The sequence below is a fragment of the Galendromus occidentalis genome, unplaced genomic scaffold, assembly GCF_000255335.2.
Source record: "Galendromus occidentalis unplaced genomic scaffold, Mocc_1.1 scf7180000077501, whole genome shotgun sequence".
Classification (NCBI taxonomy): domain Eukaryota; kingdom Metazoa; phylum Arthropoda; class Arachnida; order Mesostigmata; family Phytoseiidae; genus Galendromus; species Galendromus occidentalis.
Genome location: NW_003805489.1, coordinates 767224 through 780803, shown reverse-complemented (window position 1 = coordinate 780803; position 13580 = coordinate 767224). Strand labels below are relative to the sequence as shown.

At 51.2% G+C, this 13580-nt stretch overlaps 4 protein-coding genes across 4 annotated transcripts; 2 read left to right on the top strand and 2 right to left on the bottom strand.

Annotated features, from left to right (window-relative positions):
* The first annotated feature begins 642 nt into the window (after nt 1–642).
* Nucleotides 643–1707, top strand: LOC100902707 (protein SIS2). Its single transcript, XM_003746724.1, has 2 exons — nt 643–897; nt 1015–1707. The coding sequence occupies exons 1-2, from the start codon at nt 680–682 to the stop codon at nt 1304–1306; spliced, it is 510 nt and encodes a 169-aa protein (XP_003746772.1). The 5' UTR covers nt 643–679; the 3' UTR covers nt 1307–1707.
* A 152-nt stretch (nt 1708–1859) lies between these two features.
* Nucleotides 1860–4833, bottom strand: Nmd3 (60S ribosomal export protein NMD3). The gene is made up of 11 exons (XM_003746723.2): nt 4707–4833; nt 4241–4388; nt 4032–4156; nt 3823–3930; nt 3573–3674; nt 3333–3485; nt 3044–3200; nt 2848–2921; nt 2622–2738; nt 2310–2522; nt 1860–2223 (listed from the first exon to the last, which is right to left on the bottom strand). The coding sequence occupies exons 2-11, from the start codon at nt 4386–4388 to the stop codon at nt 1897–1899; spliced, it is 1524 nt and encodes a 507-aa protein (XP_003746771.1). The 5' UTR covers nt 4707–4833; the 3' UTR covers nt 1860–1896.
* A 1307-nt stretch (nt 4834–6140) lies between these two features.
* Nucleotides 6141–7151, bottom strand: LOC100908847 (heat shock factor-binding protein 1). Its single transcript, XM_018640800.1, has 2 exons — nt 7026–7151; nt 6141–6692 (listed from the first exon to the last, which is right to left on the bottom strand). Exons 1-2 carry the CDS (start codon nt 7149–7151, stop codon nt 6456–6458), a joined length of 363 nt encoding a protein of 120 aa, XP_018496316.1. The 3' UTR covers nt 6141–6455.
* Nucleotides 7152–9533: 2382 nt separating this feature from the next.
* LOC100908701 (alkaline phosphatase, tissue-nonspecific isozyme) lies at nt 9534–12179 on the top strand. The gene is made up of 8 exons (XM_003746765.2): nt 9534–9592; nt 9679–9749; nt 10038–10264; nt 10359–10551; nt 10671–10929; nt 11069–11304; nt 11393–11605; nt 11690–12179. The coding sequence occupies exons 1-8, from the start codon at nt 9546–9548 to the stop codon at nt 11950–11952; spliced, it is 1509 nt and encodes a 502-aa protein (XP_003746813.1). The 5' UTR covers nt 9534–9545; the 3' UTR covers nt 11953–12179.
* The last annotated feature ends 1401 nt before the right edge of the window (nt 12180–13580 follow it).

The following is a 13580-nucleotide window of genomic DNA, read 5'->3' as shown; positions in this document are numbered from 1 at the left end:
CGCGGTTCGCACTCGGGGGAGATCATGGCGTCAAGCTTTTTGTGGAGCGTTGCGACGCAGCATAAGGATACGACGAATCAGGCGATTCGGAGGCTAGCTTCTTAGAAGAGCCCTTCATCCGGACTGGGAAAAGGTTGTGAGAATCGGTTGTGAGCCTCTCCCCCACGGGTCGGCTAGCGCTTCGGTCGTCGCATTCTTCGCGGTGACCATTGACTTCCGCAGCTCTTCCTCACACGGGGGATTCGTCGTCGGAGCTTTCCTCCAATATCCGCTGGGAAAGCTTGTTTTCTCGCAATCCGGAATAACGTTCGTATCTCACACAACACACAACCTCCAAGCCTTCAACTGCCCTGTACGAATAATACTTCCGCAGAATGCGCAACTCAATATGTATTCCAATCCAGGTAGCTGTCAACATGATGGCTTGTTCGCAGGGAGACTCGTGAATTCGGTGGGCGCATAGTCGGGATACGTATCGGTAAGCTGGAATTTCAGCTCACTGGGAGATCCGCGCGACCTATTTCTGCTCGTAAGCAACGACGAAGCTCCGTCGAACTTTGCGCGCGAAATCTCACCCGGGAAAGATTCTCGAGAGAGCGACATCCGAACCCTGATGTGTGAGCGTGTATGTCGACTACTCAGTTAGAGATCAGCTTTTGACCCCTCATAATCAGTCGAAATGTGCGAGTCATTTTCCGATAACGAATCGGTTCTTACCGAGAAATCCGGATTCCGACCAACTTTGAAGTACCTTTTAACCGGTTGGCGAATGAGGGCATCTCTCAGCACGTTTCCTTTCAATCATAGTCAAGACCGCAAATTGTGCAGAATGGTCTTCGCCGAATGGAAGGCCAAAAACTATCTCACAACGGAGCAATTCCAAATCGCCGCTTACAGGTAAGATACCCCAAGTTCAAGCCCGAATGGTTGTCATGTCGGGCTGATCGCAATGTTTCAGCCTATGGGCCCACTCGACGTGGGCTGAAAAACTCGATTTGAATACATCTTCCTCAGTTTCGCGATAGCGAACGACATCAAAGTTCTCCGAGTTTGGGAAAAGTGTGGTCGAGCGTCAAACCATTGGTTGAAGAATTTTCTGACGCGGCACCCAGAGGTCAGGGACATGCTGATTGGAAAACGGGGAGCTCCACCGAAAAGGAAATCCGACGGTTGTGAAGAAGATTTATTGGACGAAAGCCCTTCCGAGTACTCCGACGACGATGACGATGACGACGACGACGACAACGACGATTCTCTCGACGAGGATGAAGACTCGGACTCGGAGCTCGACGGAAGCGATGCATGAGGTTTTTAGGGGGACGCGATATCAGCTGATCTTTGCGAGTCCGCAAGTCGGCTTGGTGGAGAACTTTGCGTCGAATGTTTGTGCGATTTTAATCCCTGAGCCGCGAGTACCGCTCAGCAGTTCATGGGACTTTTCTCGACTCATCGAGTCTGAGCGAGCGAGAGGGAGCGAATTGTATATCCTCAATGGTGGCTTTGCGCGAACATTTGTCTGGCCGCAGCCCAAACAATGAATGGTCCATTTCACGTTCCGAAAACTGGTTAGAGGAAGAATCGCACCCGAGGAGAAGCCCAAGATAATTTCATGGAATAGGTATTGTTTCTCAGAGATCGAGAATAATCGGGGGATCTCCCAAAAAGGTCTGGGAGAACCAACGACATCAATAAATCTCAATCGATTCAGTCGGTGTCATTGTTCTCAACTCGCGCTCGAGCTCCACTTCTGAAGCTCTCAGGAGACTACAACATATTCCAAGAGCCTCTGTAAACCGAGGTAGCATTATACGATCATGGTACGAGTCCACAGAAGAAAAAATCATGAGTACGGTCAGGGACCATCAGGAAGATTTATGCTTCAGAAATATTGATGGATCATCCATTCTCTTCCATAGAAGCGGTGTCAGCGTCATCCATCGCCTCATCGTCCAGCGTCATGTCGTCAAGCATCTCTTGGAGGCTAATGTGGGGCGCATCGCCGGCTTCGCTCTCCACAGCGATTTTCTCGCTATCCTTGTATATGTTAACATTCTGTCTGAGCGCGGGATCCTCTTCGAGGTCTTCACAGAACTCGTTGAAATCCCTCCCAACAGAAGAACTGTCGTCCAGATCCAAGTTCATTCGCTTCAGTCTCCATCGACGTCTTTGGGCCCTATCGGCCTTGCTTCCCCAGTACTTCCTGATGAGGACGACTTCGGGAACCTGCGAGCGCGGGGGAGATATTTTATTTGATGTTCGTAGTCGGGACCGAATCGAATTAAAGTTTGAATTCCCGAGCCAAAGATTACCTTATCGCTCGGCAGTTTGTTCAGGTTTGGATCGTTGAGATTGGCGTTGGCCAAATCGAAGCCCAAAACGGAGTCACCTTCGCGGAGATAATGACCCAGATGAGTTTTACAATGGATGTAGTTCTCGTGCGTTCCCAATTCGCTCGCGCGTATCACGAAAACGTTCGCTAATACGTGACGGTCAGACAGTTTCCCTTGACCGGCAAACGTGACCTGGCGGGGACGAAGAGTCGATGATCATTTTAGGATATTGATCAATAGGATAATTCCAAAAGTATCCATGGCATACTGTAGCCGGAAGTCTCTGCCCACCATTTGACTCTCGCCGATTCTTTCGATCTCCATGACGATGTACTCGACCAAATGCTTCGGCGCAAAAAGTCCCCGGAAAGGTGTTTTCCAATAAAGATGCGACGGGATCTCGGCCAACTGCGGATTCGAGAACTTTAAGAGTGAGTTCACTCCGATGCATATTCGACACGGATAACTTAGACCCGGCCTGAGACCATGACTAATGCACCCCGACGGCTATCTTCACCTGTAGAGTCGCAGGATCGATCACATGGACCGAGGCGGTCACCCGGAGACAGATGCAGATTTGCCCGATGCTCCCTGTTGAAGAAAACAAGCGTCTCTCAAGCAGACTAGTTCCAGACGTTCCTCGATCGCTCTTTCCGTTCTCATCGCTCTGCCCCCGAATCATCCCAAGTATACGATTCCTGAAGTGGTCTTACCCAAATGTCTCGCGAGTACGGTCGGCAAGCACACGACGTCGCCTTTACACACCGGCGCAATTTCAACGGAGAACGTCGTTTTGTAATTGAAGTTATTCGAGTGAATATCGTGCGATATCAATTGTTGCGATTCGACGGACTTAATCGGCACCATCGTCTGCCAATGAAAAGGATTGAAAGTCAGGAAATTCCTTGGTCGACGATATACTGCCCACGATCGTATAACAGGCACTTCAAGCACCACAGTTGAGAGCCGAAAGAGACTCCGTCTCAGAGTTTAGGAACGAACCTGGAAGAATTGCACCAGTTTCCTCGCTTCATCCTTCTTCGTGAAGAAGAAATCGATTCCCTCGTGAACCATCTTGATATTTATGGCGTCTTTGTGGGCATCGTACTTCAGGATCAACTGTTCCATGTAGAACAACGTCTTCTTGTGATCGACCTGTGACGAAATGTAGAGTCAAGCGCATCTTGACGCAAATCAGGATCATCTGCACGCAATCCTCAGGGTTCCCACAGCGCTACTGACCTTCTGTCGGCACTGGACAACCGCGCGCCAGAAATCCTTGGCTTCTCTGCGATGACACTGGTCACACATCAGACCGTTCACTGTAAACTCCACGATGAAAGCCTGCAATCAAACGAGCCGGTGTTGAGGATGCGGGTGCCCTTGCCAATTGTGCGATTCGTTCATCGTGCATTATGGACTATCGAACATTATGTTCACTGATTCGAGACCCTGCTCGCAAGATTTCCGATCTCCACCGGACATCGCTAACCTGTTCGATTATCGCTCCACCCATCACTTCCTTCTGAATGGTCAGCTTGACTTTGACTCGCTTCGAATGGGGTTCTGTCCATATAAAGCCGGCGTCGATCAATCGCACCTGACGGAGAAGAGTTGTCTGAGTAATTTATCCGCTCCGATACCGACGATTCTCTTTGTCATGCTTAGCCCCGCGCTGTCTCTCGTCCGGGGTCGGCCCACCTTGTTCAATCCTTTGATTCTCTTGAGACATATCGCGAGAAGTTCTCTCGACTCCAAGGACGCCACCACCCACTGCGCCGGGGGTTGTAGATACCGTTCACAGCCTTTGCAAAACTGGAGAACCCCTGCAAGCAGAATGGAACCCTAGCAGCATGGAACGGCGAGGAGTTTTTGGGAATGTCCTGATACATCCGATGCCATGTACCCACCTTGCTTGGGAATACTTTCCGTGATGTCGACTTCTCTGCTAAGGCAGTCGACGCACATATTAGCCGGGTTCGGGGCAATCGGAATCCCACATCTGCAGCAGAGAATGCGGCCCGTTGTCGGGACTGCCTCCCCGTCTATGTACTCCATCTGGGGGAAAGCCTGAATTGAGAAATTCGAAGAGGATGCCACCGAAATTAAGCCGAAGATATTCTAGTACAGTGTTCTCCGTCCCCGATCATACGGGAGTCGCCGCCCGACGATCTAACTCCCAGAAGGTCGGGACCTGAGCATGAGAATCTCAGACCGAAACCCAACTCATTGTCTCTATCTCCCGCATGGGGCTGCCGAACCAAGACTGTGGTTTGCTTGTCAATGGAACATCCCCGCTGGCCTCGAAGCGGAAACCGCTCATCTATTCGAAAGGCTCGAATTCTCTCAAGCGCGTTATACTCGAGACTTGCTCACCGTTGAGGAGGGAACAACGTCTTGAGCTGTCGTCAATTCTCTGTTGAAATTAGTAGGATATCAGCGCAGCTCAAGTAAAACGAGACGGATCGGTCGATCGAGCACGTGCGATACACCACTGGAAGATGTTGGCGTGTCTGAGACCGCCAAAACAAGGGTCGATCCCCTCCTTTCGGTAATCACGTTCCTCAACAAGTCGAATCGAGACGGTCCGAGAACCGTGGAGTATACCGTCAAGCAGAATGGGAGGATTATGGAATTCCGCAGAGGCAGAGAGTCTCGGCAGAGGCAATTCCCGATCCAGTGTTCCCGCTAAGTCAGCGGCGAAAATCTGATCAGATGTTGTCGGAGCCCAGTACCGCCGCGCCGATACCTTCTCCGCGAGCTGATCGTCAGGACTCTGGATTCGCGCATTGCATACGATTTCTGTGATCTCGCGGTCTCTCTCACACTTCTCAAACAAGTTGGAAGTGTCTTCCAGAATCCCTCCGAAACTGCTCCAGAATCGGAAGAAACGTTCTCATAGTGTAATGCCTCTAACCATACAGAAGACGGTCATCCTCGGTCTGTACAAACGACTGGCTCGCTACGGACAGAAGCTCGCGTTCACAGACAGAGATTTCTTCCAGAGAGAGATCCGGAAGAAGTTCGAGAAGCCCCGTGCCTCGCCGGCCGACATCGATCTCGCCGTGAGGAAAGGTCGGGAGCTTCTGGAAACGAGACGTTTAGTTTAGATGAGCCCATGGTCTTCGCGAAAACCTGAAGTCGACGGCTCACGCGCTGGAACGCATCGGTGTTCCATCTGGAAATTGCGTGCCCGGCACAGTTGGACGCTCTTCTCCGGAGAGGAGTCGAATTTGCTATCGACGCAGAAGATGATGCTTCGGAATGGCTCAACCAGAGCTCGGACCCCGGGGTCGGGAATTCAATAAAGGGGTCGGGTGGAAAATGTTGTCTCTTCAGAATCAGCCACATATCATCCGGTCTACAGCAGGTGGGACTTCAGAGTGCACAGTTAAGGAACGATTCTTCGGCGATTCTCAGATGTGTGCGCTAATTTCTCCGTTTCCCCTCCGATGCGGATGCCGATTGAGACGCTCGGATATCAACAACGATAATAAACATTGAGCGGGTGCCCCCCGTACCCGCAGCTAAGCTCGGAGGGAGCCTGAGAACAGATTTGAGTCGTTTCTCTCAGTGACCTGTTTATTTCCCGTCGGAGGCTCATGTGACACAATCTCTGACACTGGGCTGGGTGAGGCATGAATGGGTGCAATTCTTTGAAACTGATCTCACTAAACAGCAGAGTTGAGCTTCGAGGCCCTCAAGAATGAGAATCCTTGCCCGAACCAAGGATAGTATCTCTGTCACAATCGGACTTATCGGGGAGCAGACAAATAATACGAGGCCAAAGGCATAGAGAATCCGCCGATGTTTCTCTCAACATCCGGACATTTGTAGTCATCCGTCCCCATCCGAACAATGGCTTTAGCGGTGGTTGCGATGAATTTGTAGGATGTGGAATATTCTGAGAACCAAAGAATACTCAGGCAGGATCTGCTCCAGCGACAGTCTCCCTGGCAGCTTCAGGATGATTCGCCGGTTTTCTCCCTCGGATCTGGGACCTTCAAGTCTCTCACAAATCTCTGATGGTTCACACGAACTCCTCCAAGTAAACGGCAAGGCAAATGTTTCCACCAGTTGTGCGTGAGGATCTTGGCTCAGGTTCGCCCGTATATGAGATCATCGTTACTGTTTCTCTTCTTTGGTTGTCTCAGGGATATTCTCTTTTCCTTGGGGAGGGGCGGATTGCGTCGCGGTGGCGTTTGTCGGAGTGGACGACGAGTCCAGGCCAGTTTGAGCGGAGATGTCAGTCACATTCCTCTCAATATCTTCTATTCTATGAGACATGTCGTCGATGCGGCTGAGAATCTGTTCCGACATGTTCGCGAATTTGTCCTGCATCTGCTGCATCAGCTCCTGCACCTGCAAGTCGGAACGGATTTAGTGCTCTCGCTCTGGGGGGGTTCCGAGCTCGTTCTCATGATTTGCCGCTCGAGATATGATTTATTGTGAGATATCCGACCGACGCGCTCCTTCATGAGTTGCGAGCCCTGTATTCGATGCTTCAATGAACACGAGATCATTAGCGACCGAAGAGAGAACCGAAAAAAATCGAGAGATTCTAGAGAATGCAGGGCTCGGTCGAGTTTCGGATGGATTCGAAGCCGTCAGTGAGAGGGCAGGACTCCCCCGAGGTAATCCCTCTGACAGGGACCCTGAATGAGAAGCTCCGAAGCTTACCCGCTCTATACTCACGTATTGTGTGAGCGCCTCGAGGTCTCCGGGCTCGATAGGTCCATTCTGGCTCTGGTTGGAGGGACTAGTGTCTTTTTTCTCGAGAGTTACGCTTTTCCTCAACTCTTGCTGCTGTTGGTCCGCCATTTTGACAATCACAAATGAAGCAGCCGCCAAAGCAGCGGCGTTGAAGCAATCCTCCCCTAGAAGTGGCAGCGCGCAGAGACCAGTGCCCTCGGATTCACAATTTCACCTGTTGCGTCCTGTCAACGCCGAACGGATCGGTCGCTCGAGCTGTATCATATCCGACCGCGCAGCATAGATTAGCGGAGGAGCCTGCGGACATCAGGAGAACCAGGGGGAGCCGTTCCGGAGGGAGCTGCGTAGCCAAGCCTACGAAGCCGATTCCACATTCCATGCTGGGCTGTCATCATTATCGGATCTCCGCTATCGCCGCCCAAGCTAAGCTCCAAGGGAGGCAGTCGTCTGTCTCAATCATTGCGTTCCTTGGCGCGAGGAGCGCAAGCCCCGACGGCGTTTGAGTTCTCCGGAGCAATCGCGACACTGCCCCCCGGAAACTCGGACGACCCGTGTAGAGCGGGATAGAGATACTGATTGATGGATTATTCCACCATTCTGTAGGGATTCTCGAAAGTCTTTGATTAGGGGTAAATTGCAAGTGTCTAAACTTGCGGAGTGAGAAGAGCGGGTACCGAAATGAGGGAAGGAGGAGTGCTTCTGCCATCGCCGAGAATCCGCCGAGACGGCGGCATCCAGAGGAAGGGAATGATGACAGTGATCCCTTTCGCGGTGAAAATGAGTGAATGCACAGTCAGAGCATTCGGGAAGGAGTTCTGATTGAGCTGACAATTGAGGGCTCTGACCACTGAAAAGGAGCTTATAACTTTGGACTCGCAAGCCCAATCACGTGGAATGTGGACAGGACGCTCGCAGGAGCGGATGCCTCCAGGTCATGCAGGACCCAGAAACACAACGAGAATAATTTCCAAGACAGGGAATTTGATGGTATTTTCTATGGAACGATGATTCTGGTACCGCGCACATGATCACAAGAGCTTCCACAAACTGAGACTATGTACGCTCTGTACGCACGGTCGACCGCCCGCCCCAGAACTCTCCAAGTTTCCAAAACGAGCTTTTCCGGATCATAAGCCATGACCTCCGAGCATTGAATTTCCTGACGCATCATTGGGCGAAACGAAGCAGCGGAAGGCTTGCTCGTCGATTGTGAACCTCCGCTCGACTCAGGGCATAAACTCTGGCCGCCGCGACGAGAAGGACTTCTCCGCAGATTCTGATGATAGTTGACCCGGAAAAACCTGGAGCGGAACATCCATTCATAGCTCCCGCGATTCCGATGCGATAGAAAGGGAGACGCTTTTACGCGAAGATACCATGGCTGCCCGGAGCTTGAGCTCATTCCAGGGGAGCCAGGAGGGGTCTGGCCCATTCCGGAAATGTCCGCGATTCGATGCTACTATCTCCGGGCCGAGATAGTAGCTGCTGGCTCGTCTCCGCAAAGACGTATGATCTTCCTTGACGAAAGAGTTCATATCAATGCTCTTGCGAAAAAATGCTCTGCAACAAGAGGTTCCTCAGGTGAATTATCGAGCCCGACTTTCTGAATTGCATTCTGAAGTCGAGCTCCGAATCCGAGCGAGGGGACAAAAGAGTACCGACTAAGGACTGCACTGCCGTTTTGAATTCCAGAACATGCGTCGCTCGTAAAATTCAAGAATCTTGAGCCGAATACTCGCTGAACATCTTTTTGTAACCGATCCATGATTGCCTCAGCCGCTTACACGTCACGCGGTCCGGGGCTGCGGCTGAACCTCTGTAATTGCCTGCGTTACGCGGCGAAAACTCAGGCTCCTCTATAATGCTCGAATTTTCTTCGCGGAAGAAACCGATGTCACGGAAAAGACGGAGTGCCGTCTGCCGTGGCGAGTGATCTCGTCGCGGTGTGCTCCGAACTCGTCTCGGGAAGGAAGAACTCGGAGCGTTCAAATAAAAGACTCACCCATGAGATGCGGGAAAAAAATCCTCTCCGAAGTTTTCCTTGGATCTTGGAGGAGACAACTTCCCCTGCTCTGCTTTGTTGCGCGCAGAATATCTCAAGAGTTCGGATCCACACAAGAGGAAAATCTATGCATTCACTCACAGCGAAAGCGCTGACTTCACGGCCACGGGCGCTATCTTCTGTCGCGGAAAAAATCAGGCTTCGCCCACGACTGACTTGGACCGATTTTTTTGTAAGACTTCGAGTTTCTGGTATAAATTCTAGGATGACTGGAGAAGCGCCAGATGAAGATCGTGCGCATCATCGAACAACTACTCGTGAAGAGCTTTCTCAACAGGGGCGTGTAGCCGAGTTACGAACCCGAGCGAGCTTGCTGACTCCGGATTGCGTGATTCCGCTTTTAAATTCTGCCGGCGTCTCCAATTATTGTAAACTGTGACAAATTGTCGTGGACGTATACAGAGTTTCGTGGAGGAAGCTCTGCTCTACGAAATCGTGGGATGATTCCTCTAGTTCCGAAAGATGGGAATACCGCCATCAGGGCAGGGTCTGTCCACTGTCCAGTTGTGTTAAGCTTGATTATCCCTGCGATCTTCGACCCTCGCTACGATGTTATACCCGGACGATTTTCAGAATATTTGTTTTGCTCGTGGCTGTTACGAACACTCTTCAGACCGGATCATCCGACGAGGCCGCAGCGGAAAGTAAGTGTCGGTTCCGTGGTATCTTCGCAAACGAAACCCATGATGATTCGTCTTTGGTGTCGGACTCCCCAGCTGGTCAGGAGGATTTGAGACAATGTTCTGGATAAAAAATCCCTTGATAAACTGGGACCCATCCGTATTGTAGCTTCTCCAAATTTAGAATCCTCTTGAGCAGTTTGAATATCCCTCTATATTTCTGCAAAGTATCGCGTACATGAATCACGCTGCAACGTCGAGTCCCGCGTGAGATTATTCCTGACTCGCGCCTTGATTTTGCTCGGAATGTAGGAACATCAGCTTATTGGAGAGATGAAGCCCTCAAGGACCTGAAGTTGAAAATTTCGCGGATCCCGAATGAAGGGAAGGCTCGGAACGTTGTATTCTTCCTCGGAGACGGGATGGGAGTCGCGTCCGTGGCTGGGGGCAGCATCCTCAAGGCCGAACAGAGCGGAAGGACATATTCACGGAACACGAAGTTACAGATGGAGCGGTTGCCGTTCTCCGGCTTAGTCAAGGTTGGAAAGCTGACTTTTTTCCATCTACTCATTTTTCTCCGCAATCTCTTAATATTTCCTAGGAATTCAAGGAGTCATGTTCTCTCCCTACTAGACTCATTCAATCGACGGAATAACACCGGACTCCGCGGCAACGAGTACTGCGTATCTGTGCGGAGTCAAAACTAATAATGGAATGCTCGGTTTGCTCGGCTCTGTACCTCGGGGTGACTGCGCCGCTTCGCTCGAGCAGCAGAACCAGATCGATAGCGTGATAAAATGGGCTCAAGCAAACGACATGTGGACAGGCAAGATTTCCCTAAGAATCGTCCTGATTTCGCTCGAAAGTCACGGGTTCTTCCCCAAACACTCTGACTATAGAGTTCAGACTGTCGAATACTACTACTACTCGAATCCTCTGATTCAGGCATTGTCACCACGGATTCTGTCCTCGGTGCCTCGCCAGCAGGAGGTTACGCGCACTCCGCCGAAAGGAAATGGTACAGTTCCGTTCCGGAGGGCTGTGCCGCCAAAGACATCGCCGATCAACTTCTCTTCGGCTCGGTTGGCAGCAAAATGAAAGTCATACTCGGCGGCGGCCTGCAAGATTTTTTACCCCCGAGTTATCCAGCCGAAGGTGAAGAGAGAATTGAGAACTTGACCGCGCAGAATTCGACCGGTGTCAGGTGAGTTACGGTTGTTGAACATCTCAGTTCATTTATTATCTCCCGAATGTTTCTGCTCCAGTATTGAGGGTACTCTGACATCCTTGCTCAAATCTCTTCAGTATTCATGAACGAAAAAGAACATTTCCCGACCCTCCAGGAAAGACGAGAGGAACCTGATCCGAGAATACCTCGAAGCCAACGAAAAGTCCCGCTTCGTCTCTACACGCGAGCAGCTCCTGCAAGTTGATCCGGATTCGGTCGATCGGCTCTTGGGATTATTCTCGAAAGATGCTCTGACTTTTACTCTGGACAGGGACCCAGACTTCAACACTGAGCCCACAATCGAGGAGATGACTGAAATAGCCATACGGATCCTCTCGAATGCTCCTCACGGTTAGATTCCGTCTGCTATCGCAATGTGACCGTCGCGTCGGCGGAGGAGGTATCCCGGGGAGAACTGAGGCATAGCTCCCTCTTCCAGGATTCTTCTTGTTCGTGGAAGGCGGAAATATCGACACAGCTCATCATTCCAATAAGGCGAAACATTCTCTGGAGGAAGTAATTCAATTCGATAAAGCTATCGAATTGGTCGCAAACACCGTCAGCTTCGAGGACACGCTCGTTTTAGTCACCGCGGATCATTCTCATGGAGTGAGCATCAGCGGCTATTCTTCCCGAGCCCAATCGATTACAGGTATCTGTCTCTTTCTATCTCTATCTAATACCATACAATTCAATAGAGGTCGATCCAGCAGGACTGAAGAGGACTCCTTTGCAGGCGACTCCGACAGCATGGACCTTGAAAATAAGACCTACAGGATCATATCTTACCCAACTGGTCCTGGGGAAGATTATCCGTCGCTTGTGAAAATGACCTCCGGGGCTCACAGTGCCGAAGATGTACCAATATATGCCTCAGGTCCTTGGGCGCATCTATTCGAGGGTTCTATCGACAACACGCTGATCCCGAATATCATAGCGCACGCAGCCTGCATCGGGCCTTTTCAAGGCGGAAAGTGTTTAAGGAAGAAGGTAGAATGATGGGTGCCATCTCAGTGGAATACAAGGGTTTCAGAGTTCCGAAATACAACAATGTGAACAAAATCGATCTTGGGGTTCCATGGGGATGAGTAAGCGCCTCAATGCATTTTCAGAATTGACGCGAGCGAGCTGAATGCTGAAAGCGACGTCACGCACAACTCAGCTCGAGCATCGCCGGAGGGGAAGTGAATGTTTTCCCGCGACCTTGTCAAAATATTCGTTTCTGACGGGATCAGCTGGTTCCGATCAATCAAGGGCAATGATGCTGAAATGATTCGTCGGCGATTGATCAGGGTTTCCAGTTTCGACTATGACATGTTGTCCATCGAGTTGCTTAGCGTGTCAGCGTTCATATCCCCCCGGACAGAGATCCGATCGAGACTCCCCAATCCGAAACGGCACTTTCGTGCGGACTGTGGAATAAAGTGTCGATTGAGATGACAGAGGGAAGTTAATTTCTTACCGCGTCCGTATGCACGGATGCGTCAGAGGCGCCGGCTCATCCTCCACACAGTCCAGAGGGTGCGAGGTCTCAAGAGTCGAGTGCTGCTCGACTAGAGCCTGATCAGACCGGCTTTCACGCACCCTTTCAGTGAGGGCGCCTGATCACGAAAATTCGAGGAAAGGAGAACAAAGCATGGAAGTATTCGCATTCGTTCGATGCCTCAGAAATCCTCAGCAACCGGTTCCCGCCTCGAATTCGCTTGCCGTTAGGCATTTGTAGCTTAGCACCTCCCACCTGATCCGCTCCCCCCTGGGAATTTCGAGCACTCCTGCTTGCTGACCAGTCAGACGAATCTATAATTTTACACCCCTTGATTTGAGATTTGGGATTATCGCATTGAAATAGTGTCTGTGAGAGCTGGGGTCTGAGAGACGTTAGAAGTTCCTTCATTAAATTCACCCGGCCTACGACAAGGATCGTCCGGGAGAATTCGATGTCAAGCGACCTCTTACCTACTTTCGCGCGCCTCCTGCGAATTAGCAGCCTCTTCGACCAGGAGAATGTGGAACCGGTCACTTTCCTAAGCCGTCGCGCGAATGCCCGAAAGCGAGATTTCGGCACTCTGATTTTGAGCCTAGAAGGTTCCGTCGACAGGCTGATTTGCTTGCGAGTTGGTTGCGACATGTTGGCGAGTTTATCGCTCCCATTCAGTTTTCGAAGCTTATTAATGTCTGCCCACGCGAGTCGAAGGGTCACTGATCGCTTCCTACGCAACCCAGCGGGCCAGTCGCGGGCCACTCGCGAAATCGCGATCCCCCGCGAACTCCGGATCCACGCCGGCTCCAGGGCGAGCGACTATGATAACTTTTTCCGGGCTCGGGCTAGAAGCGCCGAAAATGAATCTCGCCGATCGAGCTTAAGTTCTGTCTAGTAAATGGTACCGATCGACTCAAGTGTTCTCTCGCCGAAGCCAAGCAAACTCCTTCCGACTTCCGGAAGCCCATCACCATCGATAGGGGTGATTCCGCGACAACCATCGGAGGATCAAGTGCCGTCCGGGTGGGAAGGTAATCAACAAAACAGCGACCTAATCCTGGATTTGGGATCTTGAAATGAGCGACTGCGAGCGTAGAGCACTATCGCGTCAGGTCATTCGGTTCCACTGACTGAGTACTCGGACCTC

What these genes read in the sequence shown, in the direction of transcription:
- LOC100902707 (XM_003746724.1), top strand. Translation starts at nt 680, where the DNA reads ATGTGCGAGTCATTTTCCGATAACGAATCGGTTCTTACCGAGAAATCC. An exon ending in TTCCAAATCGCCGCTTACAG is followed by an intron (nt 898 to 1,014) that starts GTAAGATACCCC and finishes CATCTTCCTCAG; the next exon opens with TTTCGCGATAGCGAACGACA.
- Nmd3 (XM_003746723.2), bottom strand. Translation starts at nt 4,388, where the DNA reads ATGGAGTACATAGACGGGGAGGCAGTCCCGACAACGGGCCGCATTCTC. An exon ending in TTGTCCAGTGCCGACAGAAG is followed by an intron (nt 3,486 to 3,572) that starts GTCAGTAGCGCT and finishes ATTTCGTCACAG; the next exon opens with GTCGATCACAAGAAGACGTT. An exon ending in ACAAACTGCCGAGCGATAAG is followed by an intron (nt 2,224 to 2,309) that starts GTAATCTTTGGC and finishes CCGCGCTCGCAG; the next exon opens with GTTCCCGAAGTCGTCCTCAT.
- LOC100908847 (XM_018640800.1), bottom strand. Translation starts at nt 7,151, where the DNA reads ATGGCGGACCAACAGCAGCAAGAGTTGAGGAAAAGCGTAACTCTCGAG. An exon ending in TCGAGGCGCTCACACAATAC is followed by an intron (nt 6,693 to 7,025) that starts GTGAGTATAGAG and finishes TCCGACTTGCAG; the next exon opens with GTGCAGGAGCTGATGCAGCA.
- LOC100908701 (XM_003746765.2), top strand. Translation starts at nt 9,546, where the DNA reads ATGATTCCTCTAGTTCCGAAAGATGGGAATACCGCCATCAGGGCAGG. An exon ending in AATACCGCCATCAGGGCAGG is followed by an intron (nt 9,593 to 9,678) that starts GTCTGTCCACTG and finishes GACGATTTTCAG; the next exon opens with AATATTTGTTTTGCTCGTGG. An exon ending in CGTTCTCCGGCTTAGTCAAG is followed by an intron (nt 10,265 to 10,358) that starts GTTGGAAAGCTG and finishes TCTCCCTACTAG; the next exon opens with ACTCATTCAATCGACGGAAT.